Source organism: Chiroxiphia lanceolata, chromosome 1 (assembly GCF_009829145.1).
Source record: "Chiroxiphia lanceolata isolate bChiLan1 chromosome 1, bChiLan1.pri, whole genome shotgun sequence".
NCBI classification, from domain to species: Eukaryota; Metazoa; Chordata; class Aves; order Passeriformes; family Pipridae; genus Chiroxiphia; species Chiroxiphia lanceolata.
The window spans coordinates 138850192-138863073 of record NC_045637.1 but is presented as its reverse complement, the minus strand read 5'-3'; the positions used below and the strand labels follow the sequence as shown (position 1 = coordinate 138863073).

Sequence of the window (12882 nt, the reverse complement as noted above, 5' to 3'; positions counted from 1 at the left end):
AAAAATACTAAAAGGAAAGCTTTTGCAAAGATACAATTCATCAGCATTAGGTAGGAGAGTGTTGTATATTTTTGATTAAAAGAAAATATAGAGAATCTAATATGCTGAGTAAGTGTCCCAGAAAAATCTCTTTTCAGAATGTTTGAGACTGAGAATGGGATTAGGTTTGTTTCTCCCAAAGTTCAGTTGCCATACTGTGAAAAAAAAAGCTAAATTAATCATGATCAGAACAGAAAAAGGAGATCTAAAACTTTCAAATAGCTATAGCTGTTTTAATGAAGCTGACAACACAATCTTCCTGAGGCAAATTTACTGTGATGCCAAGAGAATTTCCATGAATAGAGGCAACACAGTGGGAGTAGACATAATCCTATTCTTATTAATGCCAATGTAGTCTTGTCACAGGTTTTAGTAGAATAAAATAGACAAAGGCCCCATTTAAAAAATAGTATACTAGGTGGCAAAAGAACCCTTAGGACACAAGATATCTAGAAATACAGAGGAGAGAAGATTTATAGGGAGTGTGAATAATGTCTTATCTCTAATAGATTTCTGTCCCTACACCCAAAACAATAGTATGTTGCAGCACTTATCACACTTGAAAGGCAGTATTTTTAAGTGCAAGTGGTCTTAATTGTGTTTTTTGCAAATGAGTGAAAACTCATTAGAATTAGTGACTATAAAGTCACTGAGAATCAGAAATCCTGATGGACTTTCAGTATGCAAGCAAATGAACATGACATATAATTTCAAAATAATAGGGTAATTGAAAAAAATATATCCCAAAATAAACTTGTAGTGCCTTATACGAACAATGGGCTATTGTCAGGCTTCATTTATACCTGTGCACCCCTTTAGTTCATTTGATATGCAAGGACATGAGTGAGAATGGGAGGTGTCTAATTAATATCTGTAACATGATCTGAGAGAAATATCTGTTTTTGCAGAAGATAGAGAAAATTTTTCTAAAAATGTACTCATATTGTTTGCCTTCACTTTCAGGTGATCTGGGCTTGACAATAATCTGTGAATACCTGTAGGTGACAGAGATTTTTAATAAGGTAGAAAATCCATGATAGCTGGGAAAACTGACTACCCTCTAAAGCTGACCACCATCTAGAGCTCAATGACTTACCTAAGATCTAAGAATTTTAAGAACTGGTAGGTCTCCTTTCTAATCTTCAGTGTATAGATATTTATGTTGAACCTTTCCCTGACCAGTGAACTTAATGCCAGAAAGACAGGTTTCTCTTTTTCACATCCTCTTGAAAATACAACTAATTGAAGGTAATATTGATTAATATCTTGAAAAACTGCTGCTAAAAAGTGATAAAAAATTTCCTGGCATTACTGCAGTTTTTCTTTGCACTGATGTGATGGGCTGTTTCTGATATGAGCTGGCCATGTAACAAATTAGCTTTCAGAAAATACTATGTTCCTGGTTCTATGGTCTCGGCTTTCTAAACAGGCATTTACTTCAGAATTACCCTTTTCCTCAGAAATTTCCTAATATAGAATTCTCTGTCATGCCTTTCATTTCATTCCTTTATCTTACCAATCTTGCTTTAATAAAACAAATTTTATTCTTACACGTGAATTTATTTTTAAGAATGCAATTTCTTTTTAAACTATCACTGTTAGAAAGCTGTGTTATTTCAAAGCCTCCAGAATAAAACATAACCATATTTGTCTTTTTTCGTATGCCAGACACAACTGTCCCTGAAGGCCCTGGTGACACCTTCTGTTGAAAGGAGAAGCAATTGCTACGGTTAGTTTATTAGCTGGGTTCTCACTGGCTGCTAAAATAGGTCACTAAGATACAGGCACCTGGAGCAAATCAGTTTAATTGCTTTTTTGTTCGAAATGCTTTCTGAGCTGCTTTTACATTTTCTCTCTTTCTGCTTACTTTCTTGCCTTTTTTTGATATATTTAAGGGCACTGAAGTCAAGAGTAGAATGCAGCACTTCGTATCTGAACTTGGACCAAAGGCTATATATAGACACACTCAAATCCATTAGTCTCCTGAGCTGTTGGTATTTGCCAATTCCTTCATAATCACAATCTGACACATTTGTAAAGGAAGTTACAGTGTGCATACTAATACAGCTTATTTTAGTATTTGCTTTCTCTGCAAGATCAAGCACTAATTTAGATGCTCAAAATAGCTCTCCAAACGAACCTGTGACTCTCCTGTTTCTCTCCTGTGACTTACAAAGAAACTATGGAGACAGGGCACTGGATTTGGATATTGAAAATGCAAATGCTGCTTATGCATATAATGAAAATATGTTTAGGTACAAAAGTAGATATTGGTCTGACAAGGGTCCTCAGACAGAGTAACTCTGAACTTCAATTTCAAGCCTTGTTTGAAATGTGAAGTTTGTGGCCTGCCTCTTCTCAGCAGGACACAGCTTTTATGCTGCATTAGAAAAGAATATAGGGAATTGGACAATTAGAAAGAGGATTTAGGCAGGAAATATCTGGCAGTTTTAACCTACAAATGCTTCTTAAACTTACATGTATTAGAGTGTAGTAGGTGGAGTCTTCTGGATTATTTAATGTCTTGGGTTTCCGTGGCCTTCTTGGGGGTCTCTGCATTGGGCGAGAGTCTTCTACTTTGGCCACAACTGTAAAAAATCAGAAGATAGAAATGCTTATTTCTTCACAGAACTGGGAGGTTTTTGAAAGAACAGGAGAAAATTTCAACAGAGAGAAAAATAAATCCACATAGCCACTTTTACTGCTTGCAATAACTCAAGAAAGCAAATGATTTGGGCATTTCCATGAGCAGAGAACGGGTTTATCCATTTGTGTCCTGACTGCTCACAGGAACACACGCCACCTAATGAATGCCAGGCTGGAACAGCCCAGCAGTCTGCCTGGCACAGACCTCTCCTTCTGAATGGGCTGATGCTCCACATTCAGAAAAGGGCTCTGAAGGGTAATGGCTACTGGGAGACCCCTGCCTTGTAAGGGGGACAGATGGTAGGGATGATGTTTCTTTCAGATTCAAGTCAATCTTTAAGGAGGGAACTAGCATTAGGCCTCAGTTTCAGAGGTTGATCCTCTGTATTATCATGGTGTTGATTTTCCTTAAGGTCTCCTGCTGAGGCTTTTAATTTCAAGCCAAATCACATACCACTGGGCAACAGAGCGTGACCATGTCCATCGCATCCAGTGTAGTCTAGTTTAGTGTACTCAAATTCTGGTTTCTATTTCTACAAAAACTTTCTGCAAACATGCAAAAAATGCTTTCACTCTAATGGAAACAAAATCAGGATTTTAACACAAAATGGAACTAGCGTCCTCTGGCAGTCTCCCAGTTCAGAGTTAGACATTGACTTGTGGATTACATTGGCTGGCACATAGGGAACTATAAAAATGTCTTGGGCGTTTGCTTGTTAAAAATCTGTTTTGACAGTGCTAGGATAAAGGGCTACTAAGGGTTCATAGGCTGTTTGTCACAGAGCCAACACAGAGTGCAGGGTTCCTTGTGCCTATTCTCGGAGACCACAGAACTGGGTTTGTGGGCCGAGGGACCAGAAATGTACAGCATAGTGAGCATGGTCACCTTCCATTCACTTCAGCTATAGGAAAAGTTGACAGAGAGTGACAGCAATTCCTTCATGATGAAGGAGAAGGTGGTTGCATGGCAGCAGAACAATGATAGAGATGGGTCACAAGGACACATACAGGGTGATGAATGAAGTCACAGCACAAGGTTTAGGCACAGTGAACTGTGTGTCTAAGGTATATTGCATTATCCAGTGAGGTTTTATCTTGTCCTATCACAGAAATACTCAGGACAATCCATGAGAAAAAAACATCTCCTTACTCATAAATGAATATAGAGTGAGGTTAGAATGGGGATCTGGATCCCAATAAATTGCTCAAGTGTGTTTTGGTGATATTATCCTCTTTCACATGAAATGACTTTATAACCCAGATGTGCTAACTAAATGTGATTGAGTCTTAGAGGAAGAATGTATTTTGATCCCTAATGACCATCAGAAACCCTTTTACATGATAAAAACTCTCCCATGTACAGCAGAGATCTTTTTAATTAAGGAGATAGCACAATCATTTAAAATGAGAAGTGATCAGTAATACATCAGTGTTGACTCCTGCAAAATTAGCTGTTTAAGTTTTTTGTTATTTGTGATAAATAAAGGCTTGTAAAGGTCATGGATATACAGAGCAGCCAGAATGAATAACGTTAATTTAAATCGTAGTTGGATAATTGCATTTATTGTTTTAGTTTCTTATCTGAAATGCAGACTGCTTCTCGTGTAATAAACAAACAAGTTTTTTTTTAATATTTTGCACTTAAGAGAACAATGGTGTTTTTCTAAGCCAGGTTACAGATAACTCATGTTAAACAATGAATTTTAGATGCAATAAATTCATTCCAGTAAGCTGTAATAAATATAAATGACATTCCTTGATTTCAATAAGTATAGCAGGCCTGACTGTGCTTTTAATGTGGGCTGTTGTTACCTTGCTGCATTTCAAATGGGCCACCTTGAGTTATCTGACTTACCATTTGTGAAAGAGTAGAGGCATATCTTCCCTATTTTATTTTTAACACAACAGGAGTCTAAACTGAAAATGCTACCTTAAAAGAAATCCTTTAAAATTCAGTGCATTTGAATAGAAACACCTAACACCCTGTCTGTAGGACATTTTCAAAAATGGTGTCAAAGATGATGACTGCATGAAAATCTAAAAAAAGAAATGAAGCCAAATTGGGGGCTTTAGGAAAATTGTAATGAAAAGGCTCTCATAATACCTTAAGATTTTTTACTGTCCCCTAAGAATTCATCACTGTGTATGCTGTTATGTTATTTAATTCATCACTGTCAAACAGATAAAGCATTATTGTATTCTAGATTACAATTATTCCAACTGAAATTACTTGTATACTTTTTGTGTATGTGCTCTCCAAAGAAGACTAGTTTTTACATTCAAAAAATACTATTTTGACAATGTTAAAAAAGGGTTTTCATCTCGGCTCTTGTGTTGTACATATGTATGAGCTATGTAAAAGAGTTGAGGGGACAGAAACACCATGTTGGGCCAGGCAGCCTTCTAAGTTTGGACCTCCATTGTTCCTTTCTAAAATTAAATATAGACCTGAAAATGCAATTCTGAATTTTGTCTCCAAATTACACAGTAAGGTTAAGCTTTCTTTGTTTCACCAGCAAGCAAAACTGTGATTTCCTTCTGCACTTAGATTTGTGTGATCATTGCTACTGAAATTCAGCAGATGTGTAGTTCCTTGTATTGGATAATACAAAGTAAATTTTGCTTTTTTATTAGTTGCTGAGGATGTCAGAAATCATTTACGTAGTAGAATTGAAGGTGGAAGGCAAATTAAATACCCAAGCCTTATAAATGGTGAATTTGATGTTCTTGTTTTCCAGATGGCCTATACCTTTCTGTAGTAGGCAATGAAGCAGAAAGGAGGGGTGAAATAATTAATTTATGAACAGGGCAATTATGTTGTTTCTAGAGACCATTACAAAGAAAATATTTTTATTGAAGTCCAGTCTCTCCATAGTAAAATATCTTGTAGCCTGTTTTCCTTAAGACTTCAAATATGTCTAGGAAAATCTGGCTGTGTGCTTTATATGTAAAAGAAAAACTGATGCTTTCCCTCTAACAATCACTTAAATAGGTACTTTGCAACATTGATACAAAAACCATTCACACAGTAGCTATTGAAGCACTTTGGAAGCGTCAGGTTGGCGCTATCATCCCTATCCTACCTGCAGGGTAAATAAGATGCATACGGAGACTTACTTAACCTTATATCCCAGTTACTCATTAGCAGAGCTAAGGACCTGGACTGAAGGACTGTACTGAGACTCCTGTCCCTGCAGCCAGCCCACACCTTGGTGTTTTAGTACCTGAACAGGTGCTGTCAGTGTTGTCACGTGTGGTCTAGAAGCAGTGCATAGCTGAAACTGGAAACAACAACATTTGATGCAACACAGACATTCCTTTTTAAAGGTTTTACCAGGAGGAAGACAGGCTGAACAACAGATTGAAAGGGGGAGATTTTCCTCCTCAAACTGCCCAAGTGCATCTAATCAGTACTTGATTAGTCAAAAAAAAAAAAAAAAAAAAAAAAAAAAAGAGAGGTTTTGCTCTCCTGACCTGGATGCTTTGCTTTTGACAGCCAATGTCAGCCATGCCCTAACACAACCCCAGGAAGTTAAATCTCTCTCCTGCCCAAACCTGAAGCAGACTGTCAAAGCATACATTTAATCCAGTGATGATGGAAAATTTAATAAAAGTTAAAGTCATTCTCCATGAGAATGAATGAAATACAGAGTTAAGGGTCAGCAAAGGCATGTGAACAATGTGGCTGCCAGATAACATTAAAGAAGCTTTAGCAAATCTAAGGAAAATTCCTTATTCCTATCAGTATCTCAAGCTAGCTCATTTAGCACTACCTCAAAGGTTCCTATCTAAGTTACACACACAGTCAATTCTACAAATATTAATACTTTCACTCTCAGCCCTCACTGAAAACTCCAAATATGCTGAAATGCATACCATATGCATGTGTATCCTGAACAGCACTGCAAACTACAGGAACTGTGGAGAGCTGCATGTGTTTGAAATGTTCAAGGATGAGCAAGAAATGTTTGAATAAAGATGAGTCAGTATCAACAGCCCTTTAGGTTGAACTGTGTCTGCGCATTTGTACATACAATGATAAGCTTGGAAGACAGCAATCTCGAGGAATCAACATCCATGGATGCTAATGTAAATTAACTATGACTTACAACAGATTTTATACTGAAGACTGGAGAAATAGCATGATTACAGCTGTGATAAGCATCTATGTGATGAAAGGTCTCTATTTATTAGGCCACCTGGAGAAACAGATAAACCCATCTTCAGGTCATTTAAGTGAAATATTACATGTTTGATTTAGAGCCATTCCACAACTTATGGGGACAGAACTATAAAGCCAGCCTCAGAATAAAGCAGGAAATAAAACAAGAGTAAAAGCAATAACTGTATAGGATTTGTAGAGGGACTTGGAAGTAATCAGAAAAAAATGCAAATATAGTAACTGGAATTCCAGGACTTATAATGAGAAGATAACAGGTATTACTGTTTACAACATCTATGTGCATACCTTTTTACTGTTCTAATTGTACACAGTATGAGGATGTAATTACTCAAGGTTGGAATTTGCACTGTTGTTTAGCATTCTGGTTAGTAATTTTTAAGTATTGTTTATTCATGCAATGTTTAACAGAGCCAGATTTGGAAATTATGGTTGATGGCTGCAAATTCACAGTGATCTGGAAAAAACAGAGGGATTATTCTGTCACAACCTAGAAGGAGAAATTGCAAGAAACTGAGAACTTTCTGATTGCGTATAGAAGTTGAAAGTGTTTGATCTCTCATACCTAAGTCCTGCAGCCCCACTGAGGGAAGTTTCAGTCTCTGGCTGACACTAATACAGAATCACAGAATCATATACATTGGAAAAGACCTCCAAGATCATCTAGTCCAGCTTTTGACTGATCACCTTGTCAACTACAACATGGCACTAAGCACCATGTCTGGTCATTTCTTGAACACCTCCAAGGATGGTGACTCCGCCACTGCCTGGGCAGTCCATTCCTACGATTAACAACCCTTTCCATGGAGAAATTCCTCCTGATGCCAAACCCAAATCTCCCCTGTTACTGGTTACCTGGGAAAAGAGACTAGCTCCCACCTGGTACCACCTCCTTTCAGGTGGTTGTAGAGAGTGATAAGGTCATACCTGAGCCTCCTTCTCTTCCAGATTAAACAACCCCAGCTCCCTCAGCTGCTCCTCATAGGACTTACCCTCTAGACCCTTCATCAGCTTCATTGCCCTTCTCTGGACTTGCTCTCATTTCTGAGAGCCTGGTGACTTGAGATAACTACTTTTTAAGAGAGGATATTTAAGGAAAATGGCTGTACTCCACTTCCATGACCTCCTAAATCTTATGCTCTGCCATGGATCTGACCAACTCCCAACATATATCTTTTATGTCCTGGCCGTATGGTGCCCAAAGGGCCGCTCCAGTAGCTGAGAACAACCACATGGTAGAAGTGCTTGATTACCCTGTTTTTCTCCAGTCCCAGTGCTCCCTCCATACTCAGTGCTCCTGCCTCATCACTCACTTGCAAAGAAAAAAGTCTGGCCAGTGAATACTGCTCTGCTCACACAGTGTTATACAGACTCCCTTTTCCTTGCAAAGTCTGCCCATTAAACTCCCATAAATATTGCTTTGACAGCCTACAGCAGGAGGAATCCTGGATGAAAACCCTGCCTGTCTTGCTGCTTTGTCTAGCTGGAAAGGTTCTGAGCTGCACTGGAGTTCCTTATACTACGTAAATTTCATTCTAAGTACAGAAAATTCTCTTCCCAAGATTTTATCTTTGAACTGTCATTTAATAATTAGAAAGATGGGCACTATTATTCATCTGGAGAAAAAAAGAAAAAAAATTTGCTCCCATAATGATTTAATTCCCCTCACTTCAGGCTTTGACCTCAAAAAACTTGACAGCAGCTATTTGTGCCTCCATTCTGACACCAGAGTAACCCAAGGCTCACTAGCAGTCCAAAGGTGCAGTTCTGGGATGCAGCCACTACATTTAGCTTAAAGCATTTAAGCAAGTAAATATAACCTACTCAGAGATTCTAGCCACAGGGAATATTGTTTATTCCAGGAACCTTGCGCAGCTTGCTTTATGCATTTTATAAATACAAATAAATTCACTTAAGAACAACTTAACCTTGTGGATTTAAGATTCATTTAACCTTTTGCTCATATGCTCTTTGAACTGCAAGTTTTGCATTTTCATTAAAAAACCCCCAACCCAAACAGTTTCAAAAATCTGAACATTTGTCCCAGTACACCATTCAGCTGTCCCTCAGTTCCTCCTCTTCTGTGGGTAGCAATGTAATAAAATATTTTATCAGAGGAAGTGTTAAGTTCTCAAACTGTGCAATAGCCACCTACCCACAGACAAAGGCAGCCAAGCATTCCTATCTAGCACACAGCTATAAAATACAATTCACATGTTATGGCTGCAGAACAACATATAAAACCAGTGAAGCTGATGAAGCAGTGTATATAAATGTAAATGACCAACGTAATTACAAATAGGTAAATACCACATGATTTAAAGAACACCTAAAGCTCAACAATCCCTACCTTCATAAAGGTAGGACAGCAAATGTAGCCATAGAGGGAAAGCTCCAGTAAAAGTATATCCTTCTGTAATTGTGTGTATGTAAATCCTACTGTAACACATAATGTAGGCAAGACGATAGGAAGATCCCTCCCTGTTTAATAGGCAGTGGATCACCACTTCTATCTGCTTCAATTTAGCATGACTGTCTGCAGTATATTACCTCAAATATTTGGGGTTTCTTGGGGTTATTTTACTATATTGCATTCAGGAAGGAAGTATGATCCAGAATGTTGGTAAGTCCTGTGTTTTAGACAGTACAATCTAAATGAATTGAACACAGTCATATTGTTACTTAAATATTCTCTACATCTAGGTAGATCATGTTTGTTATAATAAACATCTACTTAAGACAAGGCAGCTTTGTGATAGAGCTCTCTAATGCTTGGGCTCCAGCTGGCTTGAAGGCAAGCTGGGGAATTACTGCAGTGTATTCTCTTACTTTATTATCTTGTGCATTGGTCATAGCTGGAAAGGAAAGTTTTCCTGTCACGTGAATTATATTCAAATGTAGAAAAAGAAAGTTCACATTCTACATCAAGAAGGGTTTTTCAGTGGAGTGGTTACCACACTTTACTGCTGGAAAATGTCTGCATTGTGACACCACAGAGGTTTACAGCAGCACACCTTTTTCAGAGATAAAGGGAAGTGGGTGACTGGTCACCCCTTTAGACAGGGTTGGAGACACAGGTGACAAACCCTGGTGTGCTTTTGTCTCCTATAGAGCTACTTAAATTATTAGCAGTGTGAAGCATAGACTTTGCTGCATTTTGCACATGGCATAAACATACTGTTACATTTTTCACCTGGTTCACTTGTGCAAGTGATGAGATCTTTGATAAAACAGGGATTTGTGTATTCCTTTTCCTTCTATCTAGCTCTTTTCTCTAACTTCTGCAGGAAAATGTGTGAGAATCAAGAGTTCTTTTCCCAAGCATGCATTTTTAATTCCTCAGGTTTATCTTGTCAAAAGTCAGCAATATTTAATAGAGAACTCAGTACAAACCCATTAATGACAACCACAAACATTGCTCTGTCCTTAATGAAAGCTCATGGCACTTAGTTTTCCATCTTCCCTTTCTTTTCTTTTGCAGAATTTGGTCTTGGAAACAGGCTGAACTACATAGATTATCTACCAGCAGCTGGTTTACAGAGAGGTTTAACATTTGTAAACATCAAGCCCCTATTTTAGCAGAGAGGACTCCAAAGTGGGATTGAAGTACTTTTAGGATCTTTTCAATGTATTCATGGGAACAGAAAGAAGTTTCATCACACTTGACAACTGAATCCACAATGGTATAATGAAAATAGCACAATTAGGTTTGGGCAGTAAGACACAGTCCTGGATCTTACTTGTTCCAGCTATGCAGAGGTGAGCAGAGATCTTCCCCAGAGGCAGTGCAGTGGGCTAGCACAAGCCCTACTGCAGAAATGGAGACCCACCCAGTTATCTGCCACATCTGCCTTCATCTTCCTCCACATCTGTGGTCCAAGACATGGGCTGAGGAAATTCCCTGTAGTGTCTGTTCCAACTGAAGAGGCTTGAGCAGCTTAATCAGCTCTTTCTGGTCCTCTCAGTGGGGCACAGGTCTTAATGATCTGCATGCTCAGAGTCCAATGTCTTCCACCTTTATTCTCCCAGTACTCCTCCCCAGTGCCACCTAAGCTGCTCCAAGTGTGCTCGCATTTTGGGAATCTTCACTGCCTGTGTTAACTGGAATATAAATAACTTTCAAGTGTATTTCCAAGGGTCATGGTCTCTTGAGTGTGTGAGTTAAATGAATGCTGAATATTAATAAAACTTTACTTGCAGTTTTAAAAACATACCCACCAGCATGGGTAGGAGTTACAAGTTTTGAATAACCTCAGTTGCATTTGTGGATAGCTAAACATTTATTCAGCATATATGTAACAAACTTCGGTTAATTGTTTGACACATTACCTAAAAAACTGTTTTGTTTTTAAGCATAGTCCCATATCCTACCAATAGCAAATACAGTTGAGCAACATGAGTTAAAAAGAGTCAATACGGAATTTTTACCAAATGAAAGTATTCCTAGAGATTCTATGTCTAGGTCTCAGAAGGATTCATTCACCAACCTTAAGCAGCACTGAAACAAAATGCCAAGAAAAGTTGTAAATACATAAATTCCAACCAGACTTGGATATTTCTCTGGAAACCGGGTTCCAGATGTGTACTGATATGGAGCATAATACAAAAATATACTAACTGAGTTATATGAGAAGCTGGAACTAACTCATTGCTAGTTCCCTGGCCTTTAAAAATATGACTAGGAGTTACTTCTTCACAGTCCTCTTCACAAATGAAAATTCTGCTAACAGAAAGGTTAAACATTACCTGGCTGACAAACATGAGAAGACAGACGGCCATTAGCTTGCTTATCTTTGGACAGCATCACAGGTCTCAGCTGATGGGACAATATCATTTCATTCAGTTTTTGCTGCAATGCTAAGTAGTCTTCGGATAATTTTGATATCTGAAAAATACACCACAGGTTTTTACATTATTGTAAAAATAAGTATAAATGTTCCTAGGTAATCAAAGGTAAAATAGTAGACTAGAGAATTAATTTAAAAGGTATTGCTCCACCTACTGCAGTGTAGGAAGATGGATGAGGGTATAATTAGAGGAGATTAAGAATTATGGGGTAAAATGCAGCTGATACTCGCTGGATGGAATGCAGTCAACATGCTCCACAAGGACTCTCCATACCATAAGGACCTGCTATGGGGGATGGGTGGAGCGGACTGGACACACCACAACCTCCCTCCATAGAAATCCCTGCAGGGAGGGGGACATGGTGGTACTTTGTAGTTTCCAAGACTGCATAGCACCTGTCAACCAAGGGAGATAGATGAAGATGTCCTCCTGCCGAGCCAACAACTATGTCAAAATCCCTCTCCTCAGATGAACTTGGTTCATTAAAGCCTAGTAGTAACATTAAAGCACACCTCCATCCCAAAATTACCCACCTCTGTGTGACCACCCCCCACTGAGCATGCACCCTGTATTCTTTTGATGGCATCTTTCAAAGTGAAGCAAGAGAATTTAACACCAATCAAAACCAAATGTATTTATGACTAAAATCACTCAAGCTCCACCTAAACATAAAGAAATAGTATAAAAGTCAGTTGAGAATAGGAAGAAAAGGGGAAGACTCCACTGAAACTGCTGGGATCAGTCAACAGGCTGCCCCTGCCTTCTCCCCCTATAGCGATGCCTACAGGGTAAGAACTATACTCTATGCTTGCTGAATATTGTTATTAGGATTAGAGCTTGCTTTATAGTATAGTATCTTGCTTCAAACACGTTTTTGCAGCCAGATACTATCCCTGGCAATCTTCAAACCTGATTACCCTGTTACTATTTGTATTAATAAAGAGTGCTATTCCAGAAACGGTTAGGGTGAGCCCCTTACAGGTGCTAGCAGTTGTCAGCTGTGGATAACATGTTCTAATAAAGTGAGAAGACCCACTGAGGGTCTTCTCCCAAAGAAAAGGAAGACAAAAAAAAAGACACATAGGAAACTCCACACCAGTCCTGCAGCTACTTCTTATTGGTTCACGCCTGTGAGCAGATTGTGCCTTGCTGATGCAAGACTGCTTCTA

The 12882-nt window shown here is 38.5% G+C and overlaps 1 protein-coding gene across 5 annotated transcripts in view; it reads right to left on the bottom strand.

Annotated features, from left to right (window-relative positions):
* Positions 1 to 12882, bottom strand: part of MYO3A (myosin IIIA) — a 117139-nt gene that overhangs the window by 4944 nt on the left and 99313 nt on the right. For all 5 annotated transcript variants that reach the window (XM_032709222.1, XM_032709246.1, XM_032709229.1 and 2 more), the window contains 2 exons: positions 11612 to 11750; positions 2518 to 2627 (listed from right to left, as the gene is read on the bottom strand). In XM_032709222.1, the coding sequence (XP_032565113.1) occupies positions 2518 to 2627; positions 11612 to 11750 (249 nt within the window). The remainder of the gene's footprint in view (positions 1 to 2517; positions 2628 to 11611; positions 11751 to 12882) is intronic.